Source organism: Ranitomeya imitator, chromosome 2 (genome assembly GCF_032444005.1).
Source record: "Ranitomeya imitator isolate aRanImi1 chromosome 2, aRanImi1.pri, whole genome shotgun sequence".
Classification (NCBI taxonomy): domain Eukaryota; kingdom Metazoa; phylum Chordata; class Amphibia; order Anura; family Dendrobatidae; genus Ranitomeya; species Ranitomeya imitator.
Window position 1 is genome coordinate 167,778,715 of NC_091283.1, and position 19,395 is coordinate 167,798,109.

Consider the following 19,395-nt stretch of genomic DNA (forward strand, 5'->3'; position numbering starts at 1 on the left):
TCCGGTGTCGTTTCGTTTGGCTCTTCCAGCCTCTTTTGCCATTCATAATGTTTTCCATAGATCTTTGTTGCGGAGATATGTGGTGCCCGTTGTTCCCTCGGTTGACCCTCCTGCCCCGGTGTTGGTTGAGGGAGAGTTGGAATATGAGGTTGAGAAGATTTTAGATTCTCGTTTTTCGAGGCGGAGGCTTCAGTATCTTGTCAAGTGGAAGGGTTATGGCCAGGAGGATAATTCTTGGGTTGTTGCCTCCGATGTCCATGCCACCGATTTGGTTCGTGCTTTTCATTTGGCTCGTCCTGATCGGCCTGGGGGCTCTGGTGAGGGTTCGGTGACCCCTCCTCAAGGGGGGGTACTGTTGTGAATTCCGCTCTTGGGCTCCCTCCGGTGGTTGTAAGTGGCACTTTTGTGAGTTCTGCTCTTGGGCTCCCTCTTGTGGTTTCAAGTGGTATGGCTGCTCCTTGGAGTTAGCTGTCATCAGCTGCCTCCACTTATCTTCTCTTCTGCTCGGCTATTTAGGCCTGGCTGTTCCTTCAGTCAGTGCCACTTGTAAATGGTTTCTGGTTGGATTCACATCTCTTTGGATTTCCCTGTTTTCCTGACCAGTTCAGCAAAGCTAAGTTCTTACTTGCTCTGTTCTGTTCACAGATTGTGGACTTATCCATTCAGTGCTTTCTATGTTTGTCCAGCTTATCAGTATGAATTAATTCTGTCTTGCTGGAAGCTCTGGGAAGCAGATTTACCCTCCACACCTTTAGTCAGGTGTGGAGATTTTTTGTAAACTCTGCGTGGATTTTTGTAGTGTTTTATACTGACCGCACAGTATTCCATCCTGTCCTATCTATCAAGCTAGACTGGCCTCCTGTGCTCATCCTGGTTTCATTCTGTGTATGTCTTTTCCCTCTCCACTCACAGTCATTATTTGTGGGGGGCTAATCTATCCTTTGGGGATTTTCTCTGAGGCAAGATAGTTTTCCTGCTTCTATCTTTAGGGGTAGTTAGCTCTTAGGCTGTGACGAGATGCCTAGGGAGAGTTAGGAGCATTCCACGGCTACTTCTAGTGTTGTGTTGAGCTTAGGGACTGCGGTCAGTACAGTTACCACTTCCTTCAGAGCTCGTTCCATGTTGCTCCTAAACCACCGCATCATAACAGAAAATCAAGCGTGAAACTGCCAAGATGCCAATTGCCACCAGTTTTGCCATATTTCAGAGCTGCAACATTACTGGAGTAACAAAAAGCACAAGGTGTGCGATACTCAGGAACATGGCCAAGGTAAGGAAGGCTGAAAATGACCACCTTTGAACAAGAAATATAAGATAAAACATCAAGACTGGGCCAAGAAATATCTTAAGACTGACTTCTCAAAGGTTTTATGGACTGATGAAATGAGAGAGACTCTTGATGGGCCAGATGGATGGGCCAGAGGCTGGATCAGTAAAGGTCAGAAAGTTCCACTCCGACTCAGACGCCAGCAAGGTGGAGGTGGGGTACTGGTATGGGCTGGTATCATCAAAGATGAACTTGTGGGACTTTTTCGGGTTCAGGATGGAGTGAAGCTCAACTCCCAGACCTACTGCCAGTTTCTGGAAGACAACTTCTTCAAGCAGTGGTACAGGAAGAAGTCGGTACCGTTCAAGAAAAACATGATTTTCATGCAGGACAATGCTCCATCACATGCCTCCAACTACTCCACAGCGTGGCTGGCCAGTAAAGGTCTCAAAGAAGAAAAAATAATGACATGGCCCCCTTGTTCACCTGATCTGAACCCCATAGAGAACCTGTGGTCCATCATAAAATGTGAGATCTATAGGGAGGGAAAACAGTCCACCTCTCGGAACAGTGTCTGGGAGCCTGTGGTGGCTGCTGCACGCAATGTTGGTCGTAAAAAGATCAAGCAACTGACAGAATCTATGGATGGAAGGCTGCTGAGTGTCATCAGAAAGAAAGGTGGCTATATTGGTCACTAATTTTGGGGGGTATTGTTTTTGCATGTCAGAAATGTTTATTTCTAAATTTTGTGCAGTGATATTTGTTTACCTGGTGAAAATAAACAAGTGAGATGGGAATATATTTGGTTTTTATTAAGTTGCCTAATAATTCTGCACAGTAATAGTTACCTGCACAAACAGATATCCTCCTAAGATAGCCAAATCTAAAAAAAAAAAAACACTCCAACTTCCAAAATTATTAAGCTTTGATATTTATGAGTCTTTTGGGTTGATTGAGAACATAGTTGTTGATCAATAATAAAAATAATCCTCTAAAATACAACTTGCCTAATAATTCTGCACACAGTGTAGAGAACCTTTGGAGTATCATCAAACAAAGATCTATGAGGGTGGGAGGCAGTTCACATCAAAACAGCAGCTCTAGGAGGCTATTCTGACTTCATGCAAAGAAATACAAGCAGAAACTCTCCAAAAATTCACAAGTTCAATGGATGCAAGAATTGTGAAGGTGGTATCAAAGAAGGGGTCCTATGTTAACATGTAACTTGGCCTTATTTGTTCAGTGAATGTGACCTCCTAATGCTGCAAATTCCACAAATGAGCATTTTCAGTTCTTTAAAACATATCAAATGTTTAGAAATTCTACTGTGTCAGTGCAGCGCCCCAGAGACCTGGTCGTTGCAGTATGGCACTCTGCCACTAAGGAGAGTAGTGGTACGTCTGCTGGCACTAAAGAGTTCTCCTGACCAGGTATCACCAGAACACATTACACTTCACACTCCGGCCACTAGGGGGAGAAAAAGGCTTTATTTATTGGGCCACTCCTCACACTGGTAAAACTAGGGGCTGGGGAGGAAGTTAGTCAGAAGCTGACTGGGTTGGAACCGGGCAACATCCCGTGGCAGGGGGTGTTGCAGGGAGAAGACACAGGGGAGTCCCTGTCAGGCGTGGGAACCTGGCAGGTGCCTAGCGAACAGAACAGAACGTAACAGAACCGCGCCTGCACACCTTGCGGCGGTATCCTAAGAGAGAGACAAGAAGGGAAGAATATTGTGGAACAGTGTAAACGAGATCAGCACAAAGGAGAGCCAGTAAGAGTCGTGCCGAGAGAGACAGGCAACATCTTACTGAGGCGCGTAGTCGGTGGCCGGATCACCGTAGGAGTAACTGACTTCAGGCCTTACTTCAAATTCCGCCGGACAGTTGATTATAGGTTGGCTGTCTACCTTCTACACCTACAAAGACATAAGGGGCAACATTGGGAGAGGGGCGTCTCTAAGGTCCCGGAAGACCTCCAAGCCTTCCCGTCAAACGGGTGGCATCCTAGCCAAAATATACCTGGGGGACGTTAGAAACTAGCAACATCTGGAACCAAAGAACGAGAGAGAGAGAGAAAGCTGTAGAGAACGAACGAAGGAGAACAGCAGTTGTGAGGACTATTCCGAATGCTCCGCAGGGTAGGACTACAACACACAGGCGCTATTGGTAGGCAACGATTTCCATCTGCGAGGGAAACTCTGGATGTACCCATCGGACCGGCCGGTCTCTGATAGCCCGGTTGAACGTGCTCTGGACTGAGTATATTGAAGCCTTCAGTAAAAAGGTAAAGAGACTGCAACCTTGTGTCCTCGTTATTGCCTGCACCTCACACCATCACCATCTACCTTACTGGGAAGCCCTGGGGATATACTTCACCTGTGGGAAGGTACACCATCCAGCTGCCATTCCATCACCCCAGCGGACCCCACAGCAGCGTCGGTCACCCTGACCGAACACCACAGGTGGCGTCACGAACCCCTGACAGACTGTACTACCACCTTCATTGGACGCCCCTTAGCAGGGTCACGACCGGGTCCAGCCACCGTGACAACCGCAGAACCTAAGGAGAAGGGACCGGTACCGAGTGACTTGTGGCCCTGAGGCTGGGGGCGCTCCATCTTGGCGTCACGAACAGGATCGTACTTAAACCTGAAGAATTGGGTCATGTGTGCCTTGGAACTGTGATTGAGACGTGTTGGAATTGTGATTTACTGCAAGGACTGTGCATTGCTATTGACGCAAGATTCCCGCCAAAACTGCCGCCATTGCCACGCCACGAGGAGCGCAGGAGAAGAAGAAGGGCGTGGAAGTGGGTGTAGAAGAACTGGAGAGCGCGAACGATAATGGCCGCCCAGTCTAAATATTTCTGCACCGTGAGGACGTGTCCGTCAGCAGCCGAGATCCGCCTCCTGATCCTTAATGGGGGGCGGAGGAACAAGAAACGAAACCGCCCACGAAGAAGAGAGCGGGAAAGAGACCAGGAAGCAATCCACGTGGAGGACGTCATGGCCAGTAGCTCAGACCCAGACTGCGGGGTTGAAGCGGAGGGCTCCCCCAGCTACCCGGACGAGCCCAGTAGCCAAACCTCCACCATTGGGACCGGTCTCCTGCAGAGTGAGATGGAAGATCTTATAGAGCAGTTGCTCCAGTGGCGGCTGGAGGCTAAGGCCCCGTGCCAAGAGATGCCGGCGGAGGAACCCCTGATCCCGGACCCTCTGCTATCACCGGAGCCAACCGCAGGGGAGGAAGTCGCCTCGACCGGTGAGTCTGCCGACCCCGTCCCGCAGGCGAAGGACCTGTTAATCGGCCCCGTCGCAGCGCCCCCTCTCCCAGGGACCCATAGACTCCAACGTCTCCCACAATGGGACCAACCCACGGGCATGGAGCACTTCCTTAAGGCCCCGATCTCGCCGCTTACCATGCCAGGCGAGGTCTACGCAGAGCGTACGGTGTGCCGCTGGGTGAACCCGGGGACGAACATCATGGGGTTTCCCGGAGTGCAGACGCAGGAGGGAGAGCTGGTCGAGGCCCTTAGCTGGGAGCAGTACCAGTCCCAGCTGGATCGGCAGTGGAAGGAGTCGGAGGAGCATCGCCAGGCCCAGCGGGAGGCCCACTACCGGCGGGACCTTGAGGTGAAGGACCGGGTCCGCAAAGACCGTACCGCCCACCAGGCCCCGCGCAGGCAGGGCACCGTTGTCGAGTTCCGGCTCCGCGGAGGATGGGGCTTTATCAAGGAGCCGGACTTATATTCCGAGGTCTTTGTGAACCGGAGAGATGTAGAGTCCCATCTCAGAGAGGGCCACCCGGATCGGGATTTGTGCAAGGGGGATGAGGTCACCTACACCCAGCACTTCGGGGAGAGGGGTTGGTTCGCCCTGAACGTGCGTAAGCGGCCAACCTCCGGGTCATCATCCATCAAAGCGGCAGAGAAGCCGTCCCCCATAGCGAGGGTGCCCCCTTGTGACTGGACCACGAATGTCACCAAGACTACGGTGGTGCTCCCCACATGTACTGTGGTGGAAACCACTACCTGCACTGTGGACACTGTCACCGCGGTGGTGACCGGAAGCTCTACCTCTGGGGTGGTCAGTTCCACGGGTGTTGCGGGATTCAGAACCGTCGCCACCCAGACCCCGGATTGGAGCTCAGAATTTCCTGTGACCACGCCGAGTGTCCACCAGTACCCGGGTGGGTGCCCCCGCCCAATGCTGCCGGTGAAGACGTCACAGACACTAATGCCGAGGAAGTAAACCTCGAAAACCCGATTTGTACATAGTTCATCGTTTCCTGCTGCTACCTTCAACCCGTCCAGGGTTAACTCCTAGGGATCCCTTCGTTTACCCGGGATCCCTATTGTTTTCTATTGTTTTCTTTTCTACTGTTAACCAACGTTCATAATTGTTTTAAAGACTGTCGGATCATGGACGGTGAATGATTCAGAACTGCCTTGTAAATAGTTTGCACCTTCTTAAAGGTGCTCCCTACTGGTTTTATAAGTCGAAGAAGACTTTGCGAAGACCTGATGCAGAAGGACTTGCTGATTGCGAACTTGCTGCTGAAAGAGAGTCTGCACCAGAGACTTGGGTCCCTCTTAAAGGGAATGTTTGATGATTGTTTTCATAAAGGATTGAGACGTTAATAATGTTGAAGAACTTAGATAGTTAATAATGTTGGTAAAGATTGAGGACAAGAAAGCCTGGAAGTGAACCCGTAGGGGTTAGAGAGAGGGTCCTCTTGAGAAACGTAGAAAGATGGTTGGTACAATAACAGTAGGCCCAGCCAAGGAGCTAGGCGGTCCTGCATTGGGGAAGTTAGAATGGAAAGAAACGAGTTATGTAGCATTTTATAGTAGGCCTTTAGTGGGTTCAGCGAACACGCCCTTAAAGGAAGAGTTAGTTATTTGTTCCAAAAATTTGCACTTAGTAGGATACCCGGCTGGGTACTAAAGGTTGTTTATAATATAAATGTTATTTAAGACTATTTAATCTTGTTATTGTTTGCAACGTTAAGCATCCTTACCTCCCATAAAGGGAAGCACCTTTTCTAATTACTTGTTCTTAGCATTCAAAAATTTTCGTATGTCTTGCTCTGTATTATATTGTTGTTCTTCTTTCCAGTCCAGGAGTACTGGATTTAACCGGGGGGGAGTGCAGCGCCCCAGAGACCTGGTCGTTGCAGTATGGCACTCTGCCACTAAGGAGAGTAGCGGTACGTCTGATGGCACTAAAGAGTTCTCCTGACCAGGTATCACCAGAACACATTACACTTCACACTCCGGCCACTAGGGGGAGAAAAAGGCTTTATTTATTGGGCCACTCCTCACACTGGTAAAACTAGGGGCTGGGGAGGAAGTTAGCCAGAAGCTGACTGGGTTGGAACCTGGCAACATCCCGTGGCAGGGGGTGTTGCAGGGAGAAGACACAGGGGGGTCCCTGTCAGGCGTGGGAACCTGGCAGGTGCCTAGCAAACAGAACAGAATGTAACGGAACCGCGCCTGCATCCTAAGAGAGAAACAAGAAGGGAAGAATATTGTGGAACAGTGTAAACGAGATCAGCACAAAGGAGAGCCAGTAAGAGTCGTGCCGAGAGAGACAGGCAACATCTTACTGAGGCGCGTAGTCGGTGGCCGGATCACCGTAGGAGTAACTGACTTCAGGCCTTACTTCAAATTCCGCTGGACAGTTGATTATAGGTTGGCTGTCTACCTTCTACACCTACGAAGACATAGGGGGCAACATTGGGAGAGGGGCGTCTCTAGGGTCCCGGAAGACCTCCAAGCCTTCCCGTCAAACGGGTGGCGTCCTAGCCAAAATATACCTGGGGGACGTTAGAAACTAGCAACATCTGGAACCAAAGAACGAGAGAGAGAGAGAAAGCTGTAGAGAACGAACGAAGGAGAACAGCAGTTGTGAGGACTATTCCGAATGCTCCGCAAGGTAGGACTACAACACACAGGCGCTATTGGTAGGCAACGATTTCCATCTGCGAGGGAAACTCTGGATGTGCCCATCGGACCGGCCGGTTTCTGATAGCCCGGTTGAACGTGCTCTGGACTGAGTATATTGAAGCCTTCAGTAAAAAGGTAAAGAGACTGCAACCTTGTGTCCTCGTTATTGCCTGCACCTCACACCATCACCATCTACCTTACTGGGAAGCCCTGGGGATATACTTCACCTGTGGGAAGGTACACCATCCAGCTGCCATTCCATCACCCCAGCGGACCCCACAGCAGCGTCGGTCACCCTGACCGAACACCACAGGTGGCGTCACGAACCCCTGACAGACTGTACTACCAACTTTATTGGACGCCCCTTAGAAGGGTCACGACCGGGTCCAGCCACCGTGACAACCGCAGAACCGAAGGAGAAGGGACCGGTACCGAGTGACTTGTGGCCCTGTGTCTGGGGGCGCTCCACCTAATAATTGGGAAAAGTGCATTTTGAGGTCTTATTCATTTTGGAGATTATACGGTCATCATTGGGAGGTTTCTTCAATAAAATTTGATGTGTACTTTTAATGGGTGATGACATTTATTAGACTGACTGTCATTTGCACCGACCATTTAGGAAATCCAAGAAAAATGTCGTTTGCGCAATAATTTGGAACATGGTGTATAAGGTCTGTTTTTTTAAGCCCATTTCATATTTATTCTCCTGTGTTTTTAATTTTTTTTCTTCAGTTCACTACTGTGAGCAAGCTTCAGGGTTTCAAGAAGTTTTCATGTGATTTGTCATTTGCAACTTTTCAAAATTTCTCGCAAATGTACTCCAGTCACCACCCCTCAAGTCATTTATATATTCCATTTCTTTGGACAAAACGTTAAGACTTATTTGTGTGCTAAAAAGTCCCCCCAAAAAAGGATAAAGCAAAGATAAAAAAACTTTTTTTATTTTATTTTTAAATCATGAACCACATGTTTGATTTTAAAGAATTTTGCACAAAAAACAGCAAGGAATAGCAGAATACATAAAAGAAAAGTGGCTTAAAAAAATCCGCACATGATGAATCGGGGGGGGGGGGGGGAGGGGGGGGCATTGTTTCTTCTATGATTTTTTTTTTTCCTACAGGCTGAACAATTTATTAAAAAGATTTACACCACAAAGGAGGTGTAAGTTACATTAGAAATGACCTACCCCGGGCGCGTTTCTTGAGGCGAGACATGGCCGCTGAATGATGCACTAAATTAATAAAGATGCGCCACCCTCTTAATAAGTTTGGAGCTTTTTATCTCAGCACACGCTTCAAGACTAGTGTAAAAAAAAAAATCTAATTTTGGTGACTCAAGGCCTATGTTTTCTATAGTTAGTGTAGCAACAGGTTCCCTTTTTTAAAAAAGAACGCTGAATTTAGCTTTGAGTGCGAGCGGAGAAAAAAAAATTACATAACTTAAATTAGATGATGGGACTAAAATAGACAAAGTATTTAAAGTAAGTGATCATCATCCCGGAAGACCAGCTGCCGGAGCCGGGCCTTTATTTTCCTTGCTGCAGCGGATGTAAAGTATTACATGATGGACATATTAAATAAATGGTTGACCCGTTACATAAAGGAGAACATCTGACAGATGTTTGCAGCTATAATCTCCCAGCATCTATCATATCCATATAGGATTCATAGACGGGCTGGGTATCCATTCTTCCCATTTCAGCAGATATAACATAGGGGAGGTTAACATTTAGAAGTGAAGTTTAGTTGTTAGTGGAGCTCAGCAGATGAATTGGGACAAAGGTACTAAACATTTCTTGTAGGTTCAGAGAGTAACAGGAAAGAGTTTTCACTGCAGGATAAAACTGTATAACCTCTATGTCCCCGTATATGTATTTTCATTAAGGGGCAGCAGGTCTCATTCTTTATCCGGTAATGAGAGATTTATCCCCCATAACAGCTGCTCCTGTAAATCTTACACTGATCTAATCTCTCTAATGCAGAGTTTAATGTATATGGTGGTCGTCTCCATGTGATGGCGGTTCATCAGATGCAGAAGTACAACTGCCTACACTGCCCCGGGGGGTTGTCGTTTCTAGAAAGCAGGAGAGCCCCATGCCAGGGACCAATGATAAATGGTGTATTAAGAAGAGGAGACGATGGGAAGCCTAGAGAGAGCCCACATTGTGTGCACCACCTCCGCTGCCATGTTTCATGTCTTATCTTCTCTTCCTCTCCTTAGGGTGAATCATCCAAACATCCTGCAGCTGATCGATACTTTTGAAACCAAGAAAGAATTTTACATCATTCAAGAATTGTAAGTTTCATGTTTGCTATATAGGGGCTGTACACAGTGCAGTGACCGGAGTGCATGTGTACATATCGACTGTGGGGGGGACGGGCTACCTGTGTACAAACTGCAGGGGATGGGCCACGTGCATATGAACTGCAGGGGACGAGCCACATGCATACGAACTGCGGGGGACGGGACACATGCGACAAACTGCAAGAGACAGGCGAAGTGTATGAACTGCAGGAGACAGGCCACGTGTGTACGAACTGCAGGGGACGGGCCACGTGCTTACAAACTGCAGGAGATGGGCCACGTGCGTACAAACTGCAGGAGACGGGACACGTGTGTACAAACTGCAGGAGCTGGGCCATGTACTTACAAACTGCAGGAGACGAGCTGCATGCACAGAAACTGCAGGAGACTGGCCACGTGCATACAAACTGCAGGAGATGGGCCATGTGCGTACAAACTGTGGGGGATGAGTGAAGTGTACGAACTGCAGGGGACAGGCCACGTGTATATGAACTGCAGGGGACAGACCACGTGCGTAAAAACTGCAGGAGACGGGCCAAGTGCGTACAAACTACAGGAGACGGGCCACGTGCGTACAAACTGCAGGAGACGGGCCACGTGTATACAAACTGCAGAAGACGGGTCACATGCATACAAAGTGCAGGAGACGGGCCACATGCGTACAAAGTGCAGGAGATGGGTCACGTGCATACAAACTCCAGGAGACGGGCCACATGCGTACAAACTGCAGGAGACGGGCCACATGCATACAAACTGCAGGAGATGGACCACGTGCGTATGAACTGCAGGGGATGGGCCACGTGCATACGAACTGCAGGGGACGGACCACATGCGTACAAACCTGTCAGGTTCAGGTGTTTGTCTTCCTGATTTATACGCTACCCATGTGAATCTGCCGTTGGAGCGCCCGCCAGGGCCTAGGGGTTACTCGGTACCGGGTCCGGTCATCATTAAAGGGGTGGTCATGGTGGCAGTGATCAGGTCCGTGGCCCTGGGCGACCAAAGGGAAGGTCTTTAAAGGGGTTATTAGAAATAAGAATGTTTGTGACACCACCTGTGGTAATCAGTCAAGGGTGACCGACGCTGCTTAAAGGGGTCCTCTGGGGAGTGATGGCTCTGCAGCAAGGATGGTACGGCTTCCCACAGGTGAAGCTGGGTCCCAGGGCTCCCGGTGTATTTGGCAGAGATAGTGTGGTGCCAGAAATAATCGGATGACACAAGGTTGAGGTCTCTTTACCCATTTACTGGTGATTCACCGCCACAGTCCTGGGTACCGGCAACAGGTGTTGGCGAGGTCCGGTTGGCCTGGAAGCGATTATGGATCCCCCTTTCCAGGTGAGGTTGTAAGCCTTTCTTCTAGCGCTGTAAGGCGAGTCCCTTGCTGCCTAAGGTTCCACACAAGGTCCTCTCTTTCCCTGTCCTAAGACAGTACCCGCATGGTAAGCAACGCAAGCCTTTTTACAGGTGTCTCTCAGATGACTCCGGGATCTGTATGTTGCTGTACTTTCGGGTGTGGGTGCGGACAGACGACCTAGAATCTTCTGCCCTCCGGTTCTGCTATGGGACACAAAGTTCCACACAGCCTCGGGCTCCCGATGCCCAGTTCCTGCGCTTCAGCATAGAAGGAGCTCACTCGCAGATCCCTTCCAGCTCCTTGATTCTCCTGTGCTTATTCCCTCTGGTACGTTACAGATACAACGCTGTCTGCTTCTCCTCTCTGACCTGAAGCTGCAGCACCACATGGCTGTATGGCCTGTTATGAACAGGTAATTCAGAACCACAATGGACATTGAAGTTCAGAGCACGCAAAGTGACCTGACAATTACCAAAAACAAAGGACGAGCTCTGAGACGTGGAAACTCTGCTGACCACAATCCCTAATCCTAACACACCACACTAGAGGTAGCCGTGGATTGCGCCTAACGCTCCCTATGCAACTCGGCACAGCCTGAGAAACTAACTAGCCCTGAAGATAGAAAAATAAGCCTACCTTGCCTCAGAGAAATTCCCCAAAGGAAAAGGCAGCCCCCCACATATAATGACTGTGAGTAAGATGAAAATACAAACACAGAGATGAAATAGATTTAGCAAAGTGAGGCCCGACTTACTGAATAGACCGAGGATAGGAAAGATAGCTTTGCGGTCAACACAAAAACCTACAAACAACCACGCAGAGGGGCAAAAAGACCCTCCGCACCGACTAACGGTACGGAGGTGCTCCCTCTGCGTCTCAGAGCTTCCAGCAAGCAAGAAAAAACCAATAAAGCAAGCTGGACAGAAAAAATAGCAAGCAAAAAATAACACAAGCAAAACTTAGCTTATGCAGGATAGACAGGCCACAGGAACGATCCAGGAGGAAGCAAGACCAATACTAGAACATTGACTGGAGGCCAGGATCAAAGCACCAGGTGGAGTTAAATAGAGCAGCACCTAACGACTTAACCTCATCACCTGAGGAAGGAAACTCAGAAGCCGCAGTACCACTCTCATCCACCAAAGGAAGCTCATAGACAGAACCAGCCGAAGTACCACTCTCGACCACAGGAGGGAGCTTGGCCACAGAATTCACAACAATGGCCCCAGCTCCTCTCTCTTCCAACTGTCTACCTCTTCAGACTCAACTTCCTAACTCCTGCTCCAAGCCACAATATATATATCTGGGAAAGCTCCCCTGAAACCGGGTCTAGAGCTCTCCCTTCTGGCCTGGAGTCAGAACATGTTGCATGTATTGTGTTGCCTGTTAAAGGGATCCTCCTCGCTTCCAGGCATGGCATCATCCTCCCCGAAAGAATAGCGACACCACTGTAACAGTCGGTTTCCTGGGGTGTTACACGGTCATAGCATTATCACCAGCCCACTTCATTTGTTGTGTGCCAAGAAGTCATAGTGGACGTCCTGACCGTGCAATTGCAGACTTTCTCTTTGGAAGTGGCAGACATCAAGCAGCAACAACAACGTGCATTTTCCGTAGGTTCTACTCCACCCTAATCAGTCATCTGAGCCTAAGGTAAATTTACCGGACTGTTTCCATGGGGACTGAACTAAGTTTTCCACATTTTTTGCTTCATGTGAATTGTATTTTTGTATCCATCCTATCAAGTTAACGCTTAGGTATTGTCGTTACTCCGTGGAGATCCTCAGGCTTGGGCATTTTCTTTGCTTGAGGATTAACCATTGTTTTCCTCTGTTGACTCTTTTTTTCTCTGCTCTGGGGCTCATTTGTGACGACCCAGATAAGATTGAGGTTGCTGAATCAATGATCTGTAGGTTCATTCAGGGAAATCGTAAAGTGGAGGATTACTGCTCTCAGTTCAGACGCTGGGCAGTGGAGACCTCCTGGATTGACCCAGCTCTCCGCAGTCAATTCTGAGAGGGTCTCTGTAGTAAATTATGTGATAAACTGGGTTATAGATCTTCTCCACTGTCCCTGGATGAGGCCTTGTCTCTGGCGGTGTGCCTGGACCAAAGTCTTAGAGATAAGGACACATTTGATACGGTTTCTGTGTCTTCTCCCTCTCATTCTATTGAGGCAGGTGAATCCATGTAAATTGGGGCCTGCAGGGAGTCCAAGGAGGGAATTGTATGTGAGGCCTCTTTCACACTTCCGTCTTTTCAGATCCGTCACAATTCGTCTATTTTTGAGAATGCAGGATGCTGCAAAAAAAATTTGCAGGATCCTGCATTTTCCCATAGACTTGTGTTAGCGACGGATTGTGACGGATGGCCATCCGTTTCATCCATCGTGCACTGGATCCGTCGTAAAATAGCGGTCCGTCATGCAGAGAAAACGTTCATTGTAACGTTTTTTGTGCACGTCGGAAAATTGATCAGCGACGCATCCTGCGCTGCCCTTCGTCGGCTCCAATGGATGCCTATGGGCGCAGGATCCGTCGCTGACCGTCACACACAGGAATCCAGTGACGGATCCAGTTTTTCCCTTCTGAGCATGCCCGGAGGGAATTTTCAAGTCCGGGAAAATCTCTCTCTCTCTCGGTAAAGAGGATATAAAAAAACACATTAAAGTGAACCTGTAATCAGGTTTGGCCGATACGAGTTACGGCCACTGCCTTTCAGGGCTGAGATACAGCATTCTATATTGCTGTATATCTGCACCCAACTCGACCTAGAACTGAAAAATAATTTTTATTATACTTACCTGCCATGCGGTCTGGTCCGAGGGTTGTCGCTCTTCTTGGTCCAGCGCTTCCCATCGCTGTCCTCCTTCTTGCTTTATGTAGATGACACAACCATGCAGTATCCACACAGGCTTCCTGGAATTGCGCTCTTGTGCAGACGTACTTATCTGCCCTGTTGAGGGCAAAGCAAAGTCCTGCAGGGTGTAGGCATCAGGAAATGTCACAGAGGCCCAGCGCCTGCGCCCTACAGGACTTTGCTCTGCTCTCAACAGGGCAGATAAGTACGTCTGCGCAGGAGCGCTATGCTGACTATGTGGATGATACAGGGCCGCGTCATCCACATGAAGCAAGCAGGAGGACGGCATCGCAAGAAGATGGGAGGCGCCGGACCAAAAAGAGCGACACCCCTCGGACTGGAACACCTCACAGGTGAGTATAATAAAAGTTTTTTTTCAGTACTTCTAAATTCAGGTTGGGGACAGGTATGCAGCATTATAGAATGCTTTATATCACTCCTGAAAGACGTTGACAAAACTCGTATCGGCCTAAACTGGTGACAGGTTACCTTTAAGATGTAAGGACACTGATCCTAACAGTTTGAAATTATCTCTCATGCACTGTATACTACTGGTTATCTTCTACAAGTATGTTTAGTTACTAAATCTTTAGTTATAGTTACCTCTGCATTTGTTGATTCAGGTTATGCCTTAGATCACATTGACAGTGATTTTGCCATCGGGTGTGGGTGCACAGTGTCAACTCTCGGTCATCCTGCTCAATTATCAGCAATTGATAATTCTCCCCTTAACCAAAGTCATGTTACTTCTAAGGTTGAGAATGTGTGCATAAGGGTGGGAGTGTTAAGGTACCGTCACACATAACGATATCGTTAACGATATCGATGCTTTTTGTGATGTAGCAACGATATCGTTAACGAAATCGTTATGTGTGACAGCAACCAACGATCAGGCCCCTGCTGTGAGATCGTTGGTCGCTGGGGAAAGTCCAGCACTTTATTTTGTCACTGGCTCTCCCGCTGACATCGCTGAATCGGCGTGTGTGACGCCGATTCAGCGATGTCTTCACTGGTAACCAGGGTAAATATCGGGTTACTAAGCGCAGGGCCGCGCTTAGTAACCCGATGTTTACCCTGGTTACCGTTGTAAATGTAAATGTGAGCGCCGGCCAGCCGTAAAGTACAGCACAGAGGTGACGTCACCGCTGTACTTTACAGCCGGCGCTCAGTCAGTGCGGGAAGCTGACGGCGAGGGACATGACCAGACACCGGGAATGTAAGTATGTAGTGTTTTTTTTTTTTACATTTACAACGGTAACCAGGGTAAACATCGGGTTACTAAGCGCGGCCCTGCGCTTAGTAACCCGATGTTTACCCTGGTTACCGGGGACTTCGGGATCGTTGGTCGCTGGAGAGCTGTCTGTGTGACAGCTCTCCAGCGACCAAGCAGCGACGCTGCAGCGATCGACATCATATCGTATCGTAACTAAAGTTGTGTTGGGTATGCCCTGGTTGGTGAAACCTTAATCCTTCCATCTATAGGGAGAGTCGTGAGGTTAAGTCTTCGGGGAATTTTTGTTTTTCCAGTTGTTTGTCTAAATCTCTGGCATCCATGAGATCTCTTCTTCCTGCTTTTGTTCAGTATTTTCAGGATATTTTTTCTGTGAATTTGTTCCCTCACATAGGTCATATGATTGTGCTATCAAATTTAGGGGGTCAAATTGCATAAATCTTGTCTGTTTAATCTCTCTCTTCCGGAAAGGGATGCCTTAAAAGAGTATATTCAAAAGTCTTTCCAAGGGTCACATAAGGCCTTCCACCTCACTAGTCACCGTGGGATTTTTCTTTGTTAAGAAAAAAAGGAGGTTTGCATCCATGTTTGTATTTTAGAGAGATTAATAAGATTACAGTAAGTAACCCATACCCGTTACCTCTTAAGGTACCTTCACACATAACGATATTGTTAACGATATCGTTGCTTTTTGTGACGTAGCAACGATATCGTTAATGAAATCGTTATGTGTGACAGCGACCAACGATCAGGCCCCTGCTGGGAGATCGTTGGTCGCTGAATAAAGTCCAGAACTTTATTTCGTCGCTGGATCTCCCGTGGACATCGCTGGATCGGCGTGTGTGACACCGATCCAGCGATGTCTTCACTGGTAACCAGGGTAAACATCGGGTAACTAAGCGCAGGGCCGCGCTTAGTAACCCGATGTTTACCCTGGTTACCATCCTAAAAGTAAAAAAAACAAACGCTACATACTTACCTACAGCTGTCTGTCCTCCAGCGCTGTGCTCTGCTCTCCTGATTCCTGATCTGTTTAATCAACTAGCCGGGGACAAGTGGTTTTCTAAACTGGATCAGAGATGGGCGTATAACCTTATACGTTTTCACCTAGGTGATGAGTGTAAGACTGCTTTCAATACCCCTGAGGATCACTGAGAATTTGGTGATGCAATTAGGTTTGACCAATGCTTCTGCTGTATTTCAGAACTTCATAAATTACATGTTTTCCTCTTTGGTGGGTAGATTTGTGATGATATATTTGGATAATATTTTGATCTACTCTGGTTCTAGTGAGGAGCATCGGGAGCATGTTTGACAGGTGCTTCAGGTTCTTCGTGACAATCATTTGTTCAGTTTTTTGGGCCATCTGATTTCTGCTGAAGATTTTCAAATGGATTCCATCAAAGTACAGGATGTCTTTGATTAGGTGTAACTTGCTAACCTTAAAGCTTTACAGAGGTTCTTAGCTATCGCTAATTATTATGATAAGTTCATTAAAACCTCTTCATACATAGTTAAACTTCTTACTGATATGACTAAGAAAGATGCTGACATTACCTCTTGATCTTCTGAGGCTGTTTATGTTTTTGCTGCTCTCGTTATATTTTCAAAAGTTTCGGTCTTCAGTCAACCTGATGTTGATTTGCCTTTTGTGGTTGAGGTAGATGCCTCTTCTGTAGGGTTGGGTGCTGTTCTTTCACAGAAGAAAGCCGGTTACTTTCATCTTTGTGCTCTTTTTTCGAGGAAATTCTCACAAGCAGAGCCCAACTATGATGTAGGAAATTGGTAACTCTTGGCAGTTAAGAGAGCTTTCAAAGAATGGAAATATTGGTTGGCAAGGGCTAGGCATAGAGTAACGGTCTTTACTGATCACAAAAATGTATTGTATGTTGAGTCTGCTAAGTCCCTGAAAACTAGACAGGTCAAATAGGCTCTCTTTTTGCTGCAGTTTGATTTCCTTGTGACATATCTCTCTGGTACTAAGAATGTTAAGGTGGATGCCTTTTCACTGAACTTTGTTCCAGAGTTTAGGGACAAAACTCCAGTGAGAATTGTTAGTGAATGGGTGGTATTCGGTGCTTTGGGTATCAATCTCAGACACTGCATTATGGAGGCTCAAGATGGGGGACCGGAGGACTTGCCACCCAGCAAATTTTTTGTGCTATCCTCGTATCCTCGCTTCTCACTGATCTTCTTAATAAAGTACATGACATGGTGTTGGCTGGACATGCTGGTTCCTCTGCCATCTGGAGAGGTGTTTCCAGATCCTTTTACTGGCAGAGTGCTCGAAAAGATGTGGATGAGTATGTCCGTAAGTGCAGGATTTGCATCAGATCTAAAGCCTCAAACCAGGCCCCGGCAGGGTTTCTTTTGCCTAATGTGTTCGGTCTCGACCCTGGATCAACTTGTCTATGGATTTTGTCATGGATTTGCCTAATTCAGGTGATAATACTGTCATGGGGGTGATGGTTGACTGTTTAAGAAAGATGGCTCATGTGGTTCCTCTGCCAAAATTTCCTACGCCTAAAAGTTTAGCTACTTCGTTTATCTCCCACGTCGTTAGACTAAATGCTATTTATAAGAACATTATTTTCAATGAAGGGGTTCAGTTTGTGGCTAGCTTTTGGATGGATTTTCTTTCCCTGGCTGAGTTCGCACTCAGTTTTCAGAGATTTTTATGGTTTGCAGTCTGCGGTTCCAGAGGAGGAAAAATAGTCTTCTCATTTGGTTAAGGTTTAGAGAGAGGTTTGAAGAGGTTTTTTGATAACTTGTGATCAGACCAAGAGAACCGACTACTGCAGACATAGGAGGGCTCCTATCTTCCTTTCTATAAGGTGGGAGATATTGTCTGGTTATCCGCTAAAAATCTCTGTCTTAAAGTTTCATTCGGAAAATTTGCTCCTAAATTTGTTGGACCGTATAACATAATTAAGATCATTAATCCGGTGATGGTTAAGTGCCAACTCCCAATTGCATGGATGATTAATAATTCCTTCCATGTTTCACTTCTTAAAAAGTTTGAAGGAATGGTTGGTCCTCAAGACAGTATTGAAGTAGACTTTGAAGAGGACAAGGAGTATGAGGTACAACGTGTCTTGAATTCCAGATGTGTCAGATGGCGGGCTTCAGTTTCATGTTAAGTGGACGTGTTTCGGTTCGGAGGATAACTCCCAGGTGGATGCTAAAGACCTACATGCCGATCACCTAGTGAAGGAGTTCTATGTACAAAGTCAGCAGTTGTGGATCTTGGTGGGTTCAGTGGCCCCTCCTCTGGATTTGAACCCTTGATTGTGTATTCTGTGGTAGTCTCTTTGCTGAACCAAAACTGATACACCTTTTCTTTGGGTGTTTTAGTTCTGTCATCTTTGTCGGTATTGGGAAACAGGTGTTTTTCATTTACTTTGTTTGTCTGTCCTATCACCTTTCTGGTGCAGCTTTAAATACCTTCCCCTACTAGTGTTTCCTGCTGGTGACAGACTTTGTTGGATTCATTCAATTTGCTGTAGTTTGTGTTGGTTGCAGTTGCTTTATGTGTGATTACTTTTTTTCCTTGTAGAACTGCTACTCTAGTGATCCTAGGAGCTGCTAAGAATATTCAGGGAGTGCTGCTGTAGAGTGGGGGCGAACCTCCATAGTCAGGCAGGGACAGACCAGGGTCAAAGATGGGCGTTTCTTAGTCTAAACAGGGAACTGTCCGGTTCAGGTATTTGTCTTCCTGGTTTGTACGTTACCCAAGTAAGTGTGCTCTGGCAGTCATAACAGAACGTACCTCTAGCATATAAATTGCAGGATACGGGATGCATCCGTACGAACTGCAGGGGACAGGCCACATGCATATGAACTGCAGGGGACAGGTCATGTGCATATGAACTGCATGGGATGGGCCACATGCTTACAAACTGCAGGGGACGGACCACGTGTGCGCAAACTGCAGGGGACTGGCTGCATGAGTATCAAATGCAGGAGGCAGGCAGCATGTGTAATGACCAGAAGCGACAGGCAAGGCTCATAGTGACCACATTAGTTGGGCCGCATGCATAGTGACTGCAGGTGATGAACCACGTCTGTTGTGAACCGAAGGGGATGAGCCGCGTGGCTAGCAACTGCATGGGATGAGCCGTGTCTGTAGTAAATGCAGGGAGAAGGACTGCGCACATAGTGACTGCTGAGGAAGGGGCCACGTGTGCAATGAATGGAGAGGACAGCGCCACATGTGCAATGACTGGAGAGGACAGAGACATACGTGCAATGACTGGAGAGGATGGGGCCAAATTTGCAATTATTTGAGAGGAATGCATTAACTCCCAACTGTTCTGAGGAGCCAAGCTTATCATTTGCACAAGTTATTATACATCGGTGATATTTGCACACTTCTGTGAGGTGAGCATTTTTACAATCCTCCATCCCTTACTCTTCTCTAGAGGTGGCAAATGGA

At 47.6% G+C, this 19,395-nt stretch overlaps 1 protein-coding gene across 1 annotated transcript in view; it reads left to right on the forward strand.

Annotated features, from left to right (window-relative positions):
• Window positions 1-19,395, forward strand: part of LOC138662346 (caM kinase-like vesicle-associated protein) — a 161,231-nt gene that overhangs the window by 132,935 nt on the left and 8,901 nt on the right. The window contains exon 4 of the mRNA XM_069747855.1: window positions 9,434-9,508. Coding sequence (XP_069603956.1) covers window positions 9,434-9,508 — 75 coding nt within the window. The remainder of the gene's footprint in view (window positions 1-9,433; window positions 9,509-19,395) is intronic.